General features: G+C 37.2%; 1 protein-coding gene across 2 annotated transcripts in view; it reads left to right on the top strand.

Annotated features, from left to right (window-relative positions):
• Nucleotides 1-1,581: 1,581 nt before the first annotated feature.
• Nucleotides 1,582-15,477, top strand: part of PDS5B (PDS5 cohesin associated factor B) — a gene marked incomplete at its 5' end in the record, with an annotated part of 81,494 nt that continues 67,598 nt past the window's right edge. For both annotated transcript variants that reach the window (XM_080354009.1, XM_080354010.1), the window contains 5 exons: nucleotides 1,582-1,689; nucleotides 5,611-5,814; nucleotides 10,810-10,896; nucleotides 10,993-11,090; nucleotides 12,198-12,324. In XM_080354009.1, coding sequence (XP_080210135.1) covers nucleotides 1,582-1,689; nucleotides 5,611-5,814; nucleotides 10,810-10,896; nucleotides 10,993-11,090; nucleotides 12,198-12,324 — 624 coding nt within the window. The remainder of the gene's footprint in view (nucleotides 1,690-5,610; nucleotides 5,815-10,809; nucleotides 10,897-10,992; nucleotides 11,091-12,197; nucleotides 12,325-15,477) is intronic.

Raw genomic sequence — 15,477 nt, 5'->3', positions numbered from 1 at the left:
AGCATGATGCCAAATGGTGTGGAATACCCCTTTGGTCAGTTGGGATCAGTTGTCCCCGCTGTGTCCCCTCCCATCTTCTTGTGCACCCCCAGCCCACTCACTAGTGGGGTGGGGTAAGGAGCAGAAAAGGCCTTGACTCTGTAAGGCTGATCAGCAGTAGTTAAAACATCCCTGTGTTGTCTACACCATTTCCAGCACAAATCCAAAACAAAACCCAATACTGGCTACAATGAAGAAAACTATCTCTACTTCAGCCAAAATCAGCATATAATTCTACTCATAGTCTCCCGGTTTCCCAAAATAAAAATGTTGTGCTGTATGTATTCTTTACTAAAATTATTTAAATGTCAGCATTAACTTTTTATTTTTTAAAAGATCAGCAAAATTGAAGCAAAATCTGTAACTTAGGTTGTTACCATGAGATGTGGACTGAAGAATAAAAAACATGTTGGGATACTTTTTGGGGGTGAGTGGATGAGTGTATTTCATGTTCTAGTTTTTCTTCAGTATAGCACGACCTTGGCTTAGGCCAGTAAGGCTCAGCTATGGCAGGTTACACCATACTGTTACAGAACATGCTTCTAGCCTCTCTCTCCTTGAGAATTCTGGTTGTTTTTTATTTCTGATGTTATTGTCCTGAGAGGTTTGAAGTGTACATAGATCTTCCTTGTGTAGGAGGTCAGTTGGAAGAAAATGCCTGACTTGGAATTTACAGTTCAGGAAAGTGGTTACTGTGGGGAAGTGTTTCAAACTTGTAAATAAATGAAAATATCAAGGCAATGGCAAAGAATTTTTTCTTGTATGTGTGCATGTTTTGTTGATTGTTTTTTTGTTTGTTGTTTGTTCCATTTTTTTACTTGTAACTGCCCTGGTACACTGTTTTTCTAATATTCTACTTACCCCAACACATATCTGTTTTTCACTATCTTTCATATTAATTGCTTTTATGTAAGTAAAGCTTTCAATTTGGCTTCCTTCTCTTACAGCGGTGGAACTTCGCATAGCTTACGATGGATTAGGTGGCAGTCTGCATTTGCATCAGTTTAAAGTGACTGAGGCATTTTCATAGTTGGAACTTAGGCAGAAGATACTGTTGTTTGTCTGCAGTCTTTTGCTTAGAAACTTGGCTTTATGGCATTGAGGAAAGACTTCCATTTGGTCTGCTCTCTTCACCTTGATTTTCTATCTGCTGTACCCAGAGAGTCTAAAAATGTAGGCTGGATAGGAGTCATTATTACCAAGTGGTAGTAATAGTTCATACAGTAAGATTCTTGGTTGCATCTTGTAGTGTGAAGATCATATATGTTCAGGAATGAGGGGGTTTGGCCTTTCTGTTGCATACTACTTCAAAATTTTATTGTAGTATAGGACAAACTACCTGAATATCAAAATATTGCTGTCTGCCAATTGTCTGAAAACAATAAATATATATTGTACAGTTTTTGCTTTGTTTGTATGGGTTTTGTCTGCATATTTCCAGTTGAATTTTGTTTATAAAAGCGGGACAAGTAAGTTAAACATAAATTAGCTAAACAACATTAACTTCTTCATTTCTTTCCACAGTTTTAAAATCGTGAAATCATGGCTCATTCAAAGACGAGAGCCAACGATGGAAAAATCACATATCCTCCAGGAGTCAAAGAAATCTCTGATAAAATATCTAAAGAAGAGATGGTGAGAAGGCTAAAGGTTAGTAAGCAAGTAACTGTTTGCAGATTGAAGTTTCATGTATACAGCATACAATGATCCTATTCCTACATTTTCCATCAGAAAGGATTATTTTTTCTTTCTTTTGTGCTTTATGTTTTCTGTGCTCAGAGGAGGAACTTGTTGGCTGTTGTGCCTTCTGTTCTACTACTTTCTTGGAGTGACTTGTCCAAAATGAGTTTAAAAATCACAAATAGGAATAAGCTATATTAATTTCAAATGCTACTTAAATTTTGTTTCAGATTCTCCAGTAAGTCAGTACTTTTTAGATAAGAAAATACTGCAAAACATAAAAAGAGAGTTACAATTTTTGACATAATATGGATGTGTCAGAATATGTTTGTGCTCTTTTATTCTCATGATTTTAGGCTGTATAATGATCAAAGTCCTTGATTATACTACATATTTCTGTCTCCTGAATTTCTTGATCACTTTATTTGGCCTAGCTCTACAGGAAGGTTGGAGAGATTTGGGGATAATTGTGTTACTACAGTTCTTTATCCATGTACTCACACGAAAGGCAGGCCTGTTAGCACAGTGCAGAAGGAATGCCTGCAGCTGGATTGGCCCTGTGAAACAGGAGGGAACAGATGTGGGAGAGGAACTTTAAGTGTTCTGACAGCTGGAAGAGCTTTATTTGGAGTTTGCTTTCTTAAGAAGTAGTTTTAAATCCGTTGGAACTACTGGTAAATGAACAAAAACTAATACAACCTCAAAACACACGTATTTCTTCTCCGCTTCACCCAGTAACCTGTCTGTGCTTTTGGAATTTGGGTGATAGACTTTAATCAATATAGTGCATTCCGTGATGTTGGACAGAATAAGAAATTACAACTCTGTGTGTAAGTGACTCCTAACAGAAGTTATTTGTTAGCTCTTGTATATTTTTTCAGCTTGTGAAAATGTGCACAGTTCTCACTGATACTTTTTCTCCTATAGTTTTGTTTCATTTTTTTGCTTTGAGTGTCTATTCCCTTCTGTTTTATCACCTTGGTCTGTGTTGCAGGAGAACTGCGCTTTTTACTGTCCTGTGTTTCTTGTCAGCTGTTTGCTCTGGCTGTGATTCATTAGAATGCTTGCAGGGAGAAAAAAACCACATTTCTTTTGTGAAGAATTGGATGATTCGCTACGCTACAAGTTTATAGACCTACAGTATAAAGAGTTTCAGGTGCTAAAGAACCGTAATTGATAAAGAAGTTAACTATTAGCCTCTGCATTTCCCTGACTGACAAAGTCATATAAATACTAGGGAAGAAGCACTTTCCTGTGGATTTTAATTTACACAAGCAGATAGTGTGCTTTTTGTTAATGACAGTATATTTATATAAATACAAATTATTGGGAAATCTGTGAATAAAATGGAAAATAGGCACAGTGAATTTATATATTAGCATAACTTACCTCACAAATTTTATGCATTGCTGATCTACACCATCTCCAAATTATAGTAGATTTGGAAAGGAGATACAAACTAAGTGATCAGAGTTATGAAATAATACCGGAGACAGAAAGGTGATAAATATTTGGAAATGATGAATACTGTGAGAAGAGCCATTTTTTCCGCAGTTTTTCTTCCTATACAAGAACCAAGGCATCGTCTAATGAAAGAGCTTAATTTTAGAGCAGCAGTCTAATAATATCACAGAATCACAGAATGTTAGGGATTGGAAGGGACCTCAAAAGATCATCTAGTCCAATCCTCCTGCTGGAGCAGGAAACCTAGATGAGGTTACATAGGAAGGCGTCCAGGTGGGTTTTGAATGTCTCCAGAGAAGGAGACTCCACAACCCCCCTGGGCAGCCTGTTCCAGTGTCTGTCACCCTCACTGAGAAGAAGTTTCTTCTCAAATTTAAGTGGGACCTCTTGTGTTCCAGTTTGAACCCATTACCCCTTGTCCTATCATTGATTGTCACTGAGAAGAGCCTGGCTTCATCCTTGTGACACTCACCCTTTATATATCTGTAAACATTAATGAGGTCACACCTCAGTCTCCTCTTCTCCAAACTAAAGAGCCTCAGCTCCCTCAGCCTTTCCTCATACGGGAGAAGCTCAACCCCCTTAGTCATCTTTTCACTCCCTTAATATACTTTTCTAGAAGTTCTAAAACTAAATTCGAAGGCTTATTACTGTAGAAAGACATAGGAGTCAGAAAAATTTAATGGGTTAAGAAATATGGGCCACATTTGGAAGATGAAGCTCCAGGAGTATTAATCATGGTGGTCTGGGTGTGATCTCAGGCTCAGGAATCCTCTAACCTATTGCTCTGCAGGAAGCTAGAAAGTTATGTTAAAAGAACTAGCGCTTTTTGTTTGTTGTTTGTTTTTTGTTTTTGTTTGTTTGTTTGTTTTTCCCTTAAACATTGTGATAGATTGTTCTGGAGACAAGATGACTGATTGTCCTGACCAACATGGAAGTTCATGTTGTCAGGGAAGAGAAACTGAAGGTTCCTTTCTAGACTAGACAAGAAATACATTTGCTGCAAGAACTCTTGTGATGCCTGAATATTTATTCATTACTTTATTAATTATATAAATCTAACTACATTCCACAGAAGTGAAAACAATTCTGATGTTCAATTACTCTGACAGTGTGTAAGGGCACCAGTGCACTTCAAATGGTTCATCTTGTGTCTGACTGGAGAGGACTTTATTTTTCTCTCAGTGGAGATTGTGTGTGTGTGTGTGTGTGATCTTCTGTGCCTTTTAATAAATTATTCTAATATGCTTGAAAGCTTTACAGCTGCTGTGATCCTAATGATGCAGAAGTCCGTCCTTTTTTAAAGCAGGATTTGTTGCTACCTGAACAGTTACAGTAAATTTTGGAAAACAAACAAAAAATCTACCACCACCAAAAAAACACAACTATTTTTTTTTTTTTAATAAAACTGTAGCAAAGTAAAATAATTTGTAGTGGTTTGGGGTTCGTGGTGTTGTGAGTGTTTGTTTGTTTGTTATGAGGAACTTAATTGACATCCTTATAATTCTTAATCTTGAAAAATATCTTTTCCTGCACTGGTGAAATAGATGGGAGTTTTGACTCTAATTTTCAGACTTGTGTAATTAAGTCTTTTTTGCCATTTTGTTAATTTTAATGAGAGTTGAACTCTTTAATTTGACTGTGTGTCTCTGATTCAAGTAAGAAAATGGACAAAAACGTAATTACTTTGTTTTGTCAATGGGTTTTCTCCTTCGAACAAGTTTTTGAAATACAAGAATTCTCACCGACCAGCAGTTACTATTTATGGCTTTTTTTGCTTTTGTTCTATTTAGGGTGTTAAGCACTTGGTGTCCCAAGCTTTTTCTTCCATAACTTAAGTCTGCTCGGTCCTAGTAATGCTAATGGGTGTTTTAGTCCTGTTGGACAGCAGCTGCTGGGCTGCACTGGTTTTCCATCTGCTTCTGCTGACAGTGTGTGCTCTGCTTCTGGGCAGCACACGAGTAAACTTGTCCTCAGAGCCGTACTAGAGAAAAATTTGACATTGAAAGAGAACAGAGGGAAAGTAAATTGTAGCCCTAAATACTTCAGGAAGAATTAAACAGTTTGCACAAAGTTGTGCTGTTTTCTAAAGTTTTCAGTGAATGGCTGTAAGAGTGAATGCTGTTGTATTTTTTGAGTTGGCCAACTTGATTATATGGTTTCTCAAAAGGTACGTGAAGTACTACAGCCAGACTTTCAGAAACTCTGCTGAGCCTGTTGTGTTGAGATAGCTGATAGAACACTTGACTAGCTCCTTCCTGTACCCTGAAAAATAGAACACTGGTGACCCAAATAATACTCAGTATTACTGCATTGCTAATAATACTTCTGATAGAAGTTGCACAAAACCAGAAAAGGAACTTTCAGCAAGAACCCTGCTACACAGAGTACTTCGTTTTATGTACTGTTGTCTCTCTCTCTTTTTAGATGGTTGTGAAAACTTTCATGGATATGGACCAGGACTCTGAAGAAGAAAAGGAGCTCTACCTGAATCTTGCTTTACATCTTGCTTCAGATTTTTTCCTCAAACATCCTGATAAGGATGTACGTTTGTTGGTAGCATGTTGTCTTGCTGATATTTTCAGAATTTATGCCCCTGAAGCTCCATACACATCACCAGATAAACTAAAGGTAAATTGAATTAATCTCTTTCCACACCAGGTCTTTAAACTGAACAATTGATATACTTCATTATAACCACCATCCTCCCCCCACCCCGCTTTGATTTCTGATTCAGCCTAAGCAGTCCAGGGTTTTCACTTGATTCTGGGATAAGGGTGTTCGGTCAGGTGACATGTTTGTCAGATAAGAGTGATATATAGTACATCTTTCAATACTTTGTAGAGGTTTGGATTTATATTAAAAATAAATACTTTATTGAACTGTCACTGAGACTTGCAGATAGTGATCTGTCACTCTAGTGATATGGATATGTCTATAGCTTTTATCATAATCTCTTGCAAGATAGCCAATTCCTTCAACTGAGGCTCTAGCGAAAACAAATGAGAAGTATTTTTGTACAGAGGATAATTATTTCTGATTTCAATTAGAAAATTCTGCAATTACAAACATCACTGATCCCACTAGATGGGGATGGTTGTTAGAAAAATGCCAGGTTTGAAAAGGCAGTACAGATCTGCCACATTTGTTTCAGAAATAAAGTAATTCTTGGTTGCTTTGAGTTGTTTTACTTTTTTGTTTTAAGTAGAAATCTAACTTTCTTTCCAACTGACAAAATCAGACTGCTTCTCCTACACAGTCTGAATCTAGAGTGATGAACTGAGTCTTACAGAAAATCTTGTGGGGCTAAATAACACTGAAAAATGTGTACTTTTTTTGTTTCCCTGATTTAAGAGTGCATGTGGGCTTCTTGTTTTTTTGTTTGTTTTGTCCACAGTAGGATAAAGATACAGTTGTGGTGGAAGGTACATTTATTACAGTGGAAGGACTCGCTCAATTTCTGATTAAGTGGTTGCACTAGAAGTGCTTCATAAGTAGGGCAGACAGAACAGTTTCAGCTGTGATACATCCTTTGTTACCAGACACACTGGGGAGATACCTAGAGATTTCTGTTATATGTATCTTCTTAGTTCTGAATTGTTGCACCTCTGATTACACACTATCTATTTTCCTTACTTACTGATTACACCGTCTTTAACTGGAGGCTAACAACACGTTTCTCTGCAATGTTAGGTTTAAGTCTGTTTTTGAGGCATCTTGATTTCTACTAAGTTTTCAGTGTTGTGTTTTCCTTTGCTTTTTAGGCTTAGAGGTTTTTTTCACTTTTTTCTGATTTGGGCTAACAAATGATAATATTATTCCTTACAGAATTTCGTCGATCAAATGCTATTAAGTTTCAAATGTTATAATATTGAAAGATTTACATTACTGATCTCAGTCATGCAGTGTGAGCATACTACTACTACTTGGATAGAACTCTGAACGGACTATTAATTTCTGCTGTCAGCATTCAGTCCTGGAACCTGCGCAGATTTCAGAATTTAGTTTCTTGATGCAGATTTCTAAACATTTTGAGAAATAATGAAAGGACAAACAGTGCAGACCTTTGCTTGGGGCTATTGGTTTTTGCAAATCAGTTCCTGCTGAGCACAGCTTTTGTGATTGCAGGACAAGCTCTGATACAAATGTTGAAGAGTTCCCTCCACTTTATAAGAAAGAGGTAAGAGGAAGAACGCTTCCTCTGGGTTATAGCTTGGCACTGTTTTTACCCAGTATTTAATATATCAATACTACAGCTTTGAGTCTCTTCTAGTTTGTTTAGTACCGAAGTTGACGATGGAAAAAAGAACTGCTGAAAAGGAAATCTTCAGCGGGGACAATGTAAATCTTAAATTCTTGCGCTTGCTTCACACTCTTCAGATCTCTTTCTAACTTATACATTCTGCAAGTGGGATACTGAAAGAAGGGAATCAGAATTTGAGGTTTCCCTCTCTTGTCTGTATCCTCAGTATGAATATTGATATCCTCAATGACTGTTGAAAAAGCTTTGACAGCAGGGATGGGAAATGCCACAAACAGGCTAAAAGCAAAACTGAAGCAGGGTTGCTCTTCTGGGATCTGGAGATTTCTAACTTAGGTTTCCCTCAGTCTGGGTAAAGCCTAGAGCCCAAATCTAATTTTCAAGGGGAGGAGATTATGTTCTGATCGCTGGTATGTGTCAAAGAAAACCACTTGGACTGTCTGCCTGACTGACTTGGCTGAAATGGAGATGTTTAAGGGTGTATATGGTAGCAGAACTTCAACTATCTGAACACGTTCTGTGGTGGAAGCCATGACTCTGATACTTACTGAAACCATTATGTGCTTAATTGGTATCAAGACAACAATCCACAAAAAACATTCGATTTTCTTCCTAAAGGTGAACTGTAAGCACTTTTGTTTTTATAATCTGAGATCTAACGTAGACTTGCTTTATGGAGTCTGATGTGAAACTGTATTGTCCAATTTGTGAAAGGGCCGCAGCTAAGAAATTGCAAAAAAATGTTTATTTTACCCTGTGTTTTGCATTTATAAATGCATATTCAAATAGTATATCCTGTATGCTCTAAAAAGGTAAAAAATTTGGGTTGTATTATACTAGGTCTTAAAAAGTAGTGAGTACTTTTGAGTTTAGTCTGTCTTGCTTCTTCTAAAACAGGAATAGGAACAAATAAATAAAATTAGGAGCAAATTATTATTTTTTTAAATGACACCATTCACATAGAGCTTTCAGATGCTAGATGTTTTGTATGTATATGCCATTCATTTATATGTGTATTCATATACAAGACAGTGTGTACTTTATAAAAACTGGGAAAATTAGTTTTGATCACAGTGGGGTCTTTGAATCACATTCCATAAGTAAGTGTTGCAGACTGAGCTGCAGAATAAAAATTAAAGATACTTTGTTAAAGGAACTGATTGAATTTCATCTCTACAAGTAAAGTTTCAACAGAATAATTATATTTAGGCCATGAGTTCTAAGATGAAGTAGTTTTTATATTTGGCATTGGTCATTCTCTTAGATGTTCCATTTCTTCTTTAATTGAATATATCCTTCATTGAGACTCAGTTCATATGTCTTCTAAACTTCACAGCATCTTCTGGTGTACCACTTTTTCAGGTGATGGAACTGATTTTGGATGAGCTGCTGGCCTGCTAGTGGTTCAGGCACTAGTTTTTAACGGGGTTATTTCTTGGACTGGCTTTTGTGAATGGACTGAATGCTGCTTAGTGGTTTGAGTCCATTAGAATGTGTCCTTTTAGCTCTGTCTTCTGGTTTCATTTCAACTAAAGAGTCTGGTTTGTGTGTTCTGTAACTGACCTGCAGTGTGTGAACCAGTGATTCTTCTCATCATCCTTACTTAACACTTCAAAAGCACAATCTTGATCCAAATTCACAGTATCACAGCATGTTTGGGATTGAAAGGGACCTCAAAAGATCATCTAGTCCAACCTCCTGCTGGAGCAGGAACGCCTAGATGAGGTTACACAGGAACATGTCCAGACGGGTTTTGAATGTCTCTAGAGTAGGAGACTCCACAACCCCCCTGGGCAGCCTGTTCCAGTGTCTGTCACCCTCACTGAGAAGAAGTTTTTTCTCAAATTTAAGTGGAACCTCTTGTGTTCCAGCTTGATCCCATTACCCCATGTCCTATCATTGTTTGCCAACGAGAAGAGCCTGGCTCCATCCTCATGGCACTCACCCCTTTATATATTTACAAACATTAATAATGTCACCCCTCAGTCTCCTCTTCTCCAAACTAAAGAGCCTCAGCTCCCTCAGCCTTTCCTCATAAGGGAGATGCTCCACTCCCTTCATCATCTTCATTGCCCTACGCTGGACTCTCTCCAGCCGTTCCCTGTCCTTCTTGAACTGAGGGGCCCAGAACTGGACACAATATTCCACGTGTGGTCTCACCAGGGCAGAGTAGAGGGGAAGGAGGACCTCTCTTGATCTACTAACCACCTCCCTTCTAATACACGCCAGGATGCATTATTGTACCTGTATCTCTGAACAGTGTGTTTGCTCTGCTTTTTTACCAAGAGATGATGATGTCACATGTAGTCTAATTCTTTTTTTTACCTAGAACCACAATAAATGCTTGGCTTAATTATTAATTATTATTGGCTGGATTCTGTGCTTGTACAGTTAGAAAAAAAGGAGCCCCGGTCTCATCTTTTGCCCATCTCCTCCTTGGGGAGGTGAGGTGAAATGGTCCTTTGAGAGCATTACAGATGAGCTTTCTAGACTATTTCTAGGATAGCTGTTCAGGGTTAACTGTAAGGCTTTCTTGTATTTATTATGGCAACTTTATACCTTTTGGAATTTATTTGATTTGTACCTAGATTGTTAGATAAAATACTATAGATACAGTCGAGCTTGTGAACATTGTTTCTGGTGACAGGTACTTCTGAATCTTTTTATTTAGTATAGTAGTTACGAATTTTCAGCTATTAATTATCTGCATAATAAAAGCATTTTGAAAATACACCTTCCTTTGTGTTTCCATTCTGTTCATAATAGACTGTTCCTTATAACCTGATTGAATTTACTCTGTGTGAGACTTTTTTGGAAGAAGTCTTCTGGCACTGCAAGTTCATATAGGAATCAGGAGAAACTTGGTGTATTGTTTTTTGCAAGAGATGTGATCAGTGTTAGTAGAATGATGATTGAGAAATGCACAAACAATACAGTGTGAAAGTATAATAATGTCTTAGGAAAGCTGCAGTTGCCTGGTTCTTTTTTTCACCCCTTCTGCTGAAACCTGTTGCAGTATAAAGTAAAAATGTAGAACTCATTGTCTCTCTGAATAATATTTTGACTTCTGCAGCATGTCAGCCAGTTACAGCTTTGAGTGTTTTTCTTTGGAAAAGAAAAACTTTCGCTTCTGTAGAAAAAGGTTACTTTCTCAGCCCTTTCAAGAAACATGAAGCATTTAAAAATTACTCCTTGACATTCTCTATGGTATTTTGTAAATCATCTTTCAGACAGTGAAATAGTGTGTCTGTTATTGCTGCATATTTTGTAGTGTAGAATCATACCAGTAATTTTAAAAGGTAATTGTTTTAATTTTGCAAATTTCATTGCAGTTGATTAAGTAACTATCATGTCTCTCTTTTCAGGATATATTTATGTTCATAACAAGGCAACTTAAGGGTTTAGAAGATACAAAAAGCCCCCAGTTTAATCGATATTTTTATTTGCTTGAGGTAAGCTTCAGAACTTATTTCATAATAACTGTTAAATGTAATTTTTCAACTAGTCTTGTATTAACTGCTACTTTTATTTTTTCCTGTTTGTCACAGAACATTGCTTGGGTCAAGTCTTATAACATATGCTTTGAATTAGAAGACAGCAATGAGATTTTTACACAGTTGTACAGAACGCTATTTTCAGTAATAAAGTAAGTATTGTCACCCTGAATTATAATATATTATTGCATAGATCGGGTCAGATGTTTCTAACCTAGGTGTTCAGTCTATTGTGTGACTTTTATCATTAATGGCCTTAGTTCTGTAATTCAGTTTAACTAAAGGTAGTGTTATAAATATAACAAGCTTGTCAGTTTTGCCTGTTTTAATCAAATGATAGACACTGCAGATAATCTTTTTTTCTAAGAAACTTACTTTGATTGTGTTTGTGTTTATTCTGTTCCTGAAATTGAAAGCAAATTGTGCAGTATGTCGTTCTAAGGAATCTGGAGGATTATTGCTATAAAAATGTGAGTCAGAAAATAGCGGACACTGGAAGGTACTGCTAGAGATTGTCCAGTCTGCCCTCCTTGCTCAAACCAGGGTCAGCTTGAGCAGATTGCCTGGGGCTGTAGCCAGTTGGGTTTTGAGCATCTCCCAGGATGGAGACTCCATGGCCTCTGGGCAACCTTCTAGTGCTCCATCACTGTTATACTTCAGGTTTTTCTTTACGATGTCTAAACAGAATGTCCTGTATTTCACCTGTGCCCATTGCCTCCTGTCCTGTCACTGGACACCACTGAGAAGAGTCTGAACTTGTCTTTACTCTGAACACCAAGTGTTTAAACGTAATGATAAGTTTTTCCCTAAGCCATCTCTTCTCAAGGGTAAAAAAAGATGTCAGCTCTCTCAAGCTCTCCTTGTGTGAGAGATACTGCAGTCCCTTAATCGTCTTTGTCACCCTTTGCTGGACTGTCTCCAGGTTGACCATATTTCTTGTCCTGGGAAGCCCAGAAGTGGACACTGCACTCAGATGAAGTCTCACCAGTGGGATGTTCTAATAAACTATCTTTTCATGGCATGAACAGATACAGTCCTCTTATTCTTTTACTACAGTAGTCATTGAAGAGGGCATGAGTTTCAAAAACATTTTGGAAAGTATTACGTGCAGCCAAGAAACTTAACTATTTTGACTTATAAGAAAACTTGTGATTTGATTATTGTATTTCTTGTTGTTTGGCATCACCATAGGGAGTACTCTGAATGGAAGTTGTGCTTTATATGATTAGTACACTAAGAATTCTTCTTTTTAATTTCAGCAACGGTCATAACCAAAAAGTACACATGCACATGGTTGATCTGATGAGCTCTATCATTTGTGAGGGAGATACTGTGTCACAGGAGCTTTTGGATACAGTATTAGTTAATCTAGTGCCAGCACATAAGGTAAGACTTAGTAGTGGCTTCATTTTCTTGTTTGTAATTGTGATTTATTTGATGTATGTATTCAAATATTGAGGTTTCACTGAGAGTAAATCTGTAGCCAATGTGTTCCTAGTGGTTGGATTTTTAAAATTTTTTTTAGCAAAGAATTTTAATAGCCAGAAAATTCAATAGAATTATATCGCTTTGATTCACTTGCCATAACCAAAGTATCAGTGGTCATAGTAATCTAAAAGCTTTAATGTCATGCAAATTTCTACACAGTTTTTTTTATATACAGTCAATACCAGTAGAACTTAACCTAAAAAATACATATATCCTTTGGGAGGTTTTAAATTAGTGTAATACCATATCAACAGTTCAAACTAATGTGCTGCCCTAAGTGAGAGGGGAAAAAGCTGTTAGGACTGCTGATTTGTGGTTGGCTCTGTTGTATTTCAATAATGTTGACTTAGTGTCATTGAAAGCACATTGGTGTGTTTGAGCTGTGCCGTAGAACTTTGTTTAGAAACGGTAGTGCCTGAGGAGCCAAAGTGATGGCTGTGTTTCCTTAATGAATAATGTTTTGTCAAAAAAAGAGGCCTACAGATGAACTGAGGAAAAACTTCAGATTTTGCATGTGTCGTGACACTTAAATGTTTGAAAGCAAGGAAGTCTGACTTCTGTGTTTAGCAAACTAGATGGGTCCTGCTGGAATCCCTTGGGCTGTGGTGTGGAAGATGACTTGTAAGCTGTGTGTGACAGAAAAAAGGTTCTGGGGAAATTACTTAGGAAATATGCACTTAGCTGGATTTTAGACAGTTCTGGCTGCCATCTGAGAGGTTTGGTGTTTTTTTAACAGTAGTGTAGATGAAGAAACTGAGTAGATGTTTCATAAAGCGCTCTCAGAAGAGTATAGCAAGTGAGTATTGGGAACAGAAGGTTCAAATGGCTCCTTTAGTTTTTCATCCTGGATGCCAAGATCCAATGGCTAAAATTCTGAAATTAGACAGATGATGTGAAAATTATATGAATATTTTTAAGAGTTGTACTTACTAATTGAACAGTTTACCAGACGTTAATTTGATGCTGTTACCTCTTAAAATCAGGCTCAGTTTCTTTCCTAAGAGGAATGCCAGACACGGTCCATAGGTCCTGAGTAGCAAGTCTAATAGGTAGTGGTGCTACCAAAGACGGCTGCAAAAACTCAGGCATAAGGAGCATAAAGTGGGGACATGATGTACTGTCAAATGTCTGTCTGCCACAATTCCTAGTCACTGAAGTAATCTAAGATGTCCTCGCTCACCTGAGTTTGTCATCAATCTCACTTAGTTAGAATAAAAGCCATATTGATGTAAACCTGAAAGAAAGCGACTGAAGCTCATCTCACAAAACAGGTATGATAGAGTTTGCACAGGCTTGCTGGAGTAGTACAGCAGGTATCAAATGATTCAATAAATCCCACATTGCACATCCCACATGCTTATCTTTTTGAAAAAGTGATACTGACAATTAAATTCCTGACTTTGTCTGCTAGGAACTTGCTTAATAATTAGTGTTATCTATCTTGGCAACGCTTTAGCTGAGCTTTTTCTTTGTCAAATGTCCTTAAAAACCTGTTTCTCACCTCCAGCAGAACTAGAGAATCTCTTAAAACTGTTTCGTCAAGTGCTCTTGGGTACAAATTCTGCTCCTGGGCCATTGATAATAATAGTAAAATCTTGGCATTTGAGAATGGTTGTAAAAAATATCTTAATATATGGTTTTTTTCATAACATTTGCTCTACATACAGGCATAGTATTTGATTTTACTCCTGAAGTTATAAAATGAAGGACTGGATTGATGCTAGTTAGTCATCCTTTTTGAAGAAAGGACAGGGGACATGCATTTGTTTTCTGTTAGGTTTTTTTTTTCTTTTAAAGGATGAGTACAAATTATTTCACTCTAAATTTGTTTGAGCTGTGTTAAATTGGACATTGAAAGACAACTGGAAAAAGTAATTGAAAAAAATCAGTGGGTACACGTTTCCGTCACTGCCAACCCCATTGTAGCACTACAACTGAACTTTGGCTCTGTGACAAACTGTCCTGGAGAGCATTGTCTATATATACACAGAAATGCTTGTGCCTTGCTGTCAGAGAGGTTGCCACTGCTTCTTGTACCTGCAGGAGAAGTTTGTCAAACATTCTAGAGAAGAACAGATATGAAAAATAAGTTGGCAAAACTCCGAATGTCTTCCAGAAGTGCAAAAGCTTGAAATGCTAGAAATATATACACAAAAGTCAGGACAGGAATTTAGACAAAGTAGAGAACTTATGCTTGATGAAGATGGTCTGTTTTCAAGTATTGTTGCTGAAGGCCTTGTAAGAATAAAAAAAAAGAAGTTCTCCTCTGTTTATTAACATTCTTTTCTGAAAGAAACCTGGACTTGTTTTTTTGGGGGAAAAGGTGCATCTGCAGGATCCTCTGTTTTAGAAGTCAGATGTAACTTCTCAATTATCTTGCAGAAGATTTGTGTTCTGCCTTTTCCTGGGTGGCTCTTTGGTTTGTCCTTATCAATCAATACTTATTTCTGCTTTTTCTTTCAAAATGTAGTAATTTCTAATGGTTAGTTTAAGCAGTGTTGCTGCCTGATGACTTAGTTACTACCCAGTCTAGGACTCTTGAAAGCTTATCTGCACTAGGCATCCTAATGAACATGATTGTCCCTGTCAGTAAGGGCTTTCTTAAGTCATTCAAAGATCTTGAAATACATGTCAGCTTAGGAGACTTTAGATAAAAGAAGAAATTTTTTAAGTGTTAGGTCTTACCCTCATAGAATTTCTCCTGCAGGCAAAGTTTGAGGTATCTTTGTGGCTATTAAATTAGCCAGAAAGGTAGGTTTGATTTTTTTTTAAAAGATCTTTGAACCTATTTGATAATGCCGTGGGTTGCTCCTGTTTTCATTTCAGTTAAGGCAGTACCACTTTTTCTTGTTTCTACTTTACCCTGAAGCTGGAAAACGGAGAGGAAAATTTTTCTCATGTGCTTTTAAGACTTCTTTGGCATTGTTATTTTCAGAAAGTTTGGCCTCTGGACATTTGAGAGCCCTGGCTATTAGCACAATTAAATTCAGTGTGTGAGGCATGAAAAGAATAGTTAACTTTCCGTAGCCACTTGTGATCTACACTATTTTT

Source organism: Nesoenas mayeri (assembly GCF_963082525.1).
Source record: "Nesoenas mayeri genome assembly, chromosome: 1".
In the NCBI taxonomy this organism is placed as follows: domain Eukaryota; kingdom Metazoa; phylum Chordata; class Aves; order Columbiformes; family Columbidae; genus Nesoenas; species Nesoenas mayeri.
Note: the sequence above shows the minus strand (reverse complement) of the source record. Positions and strands in the feature narration are given on the sequence as shown.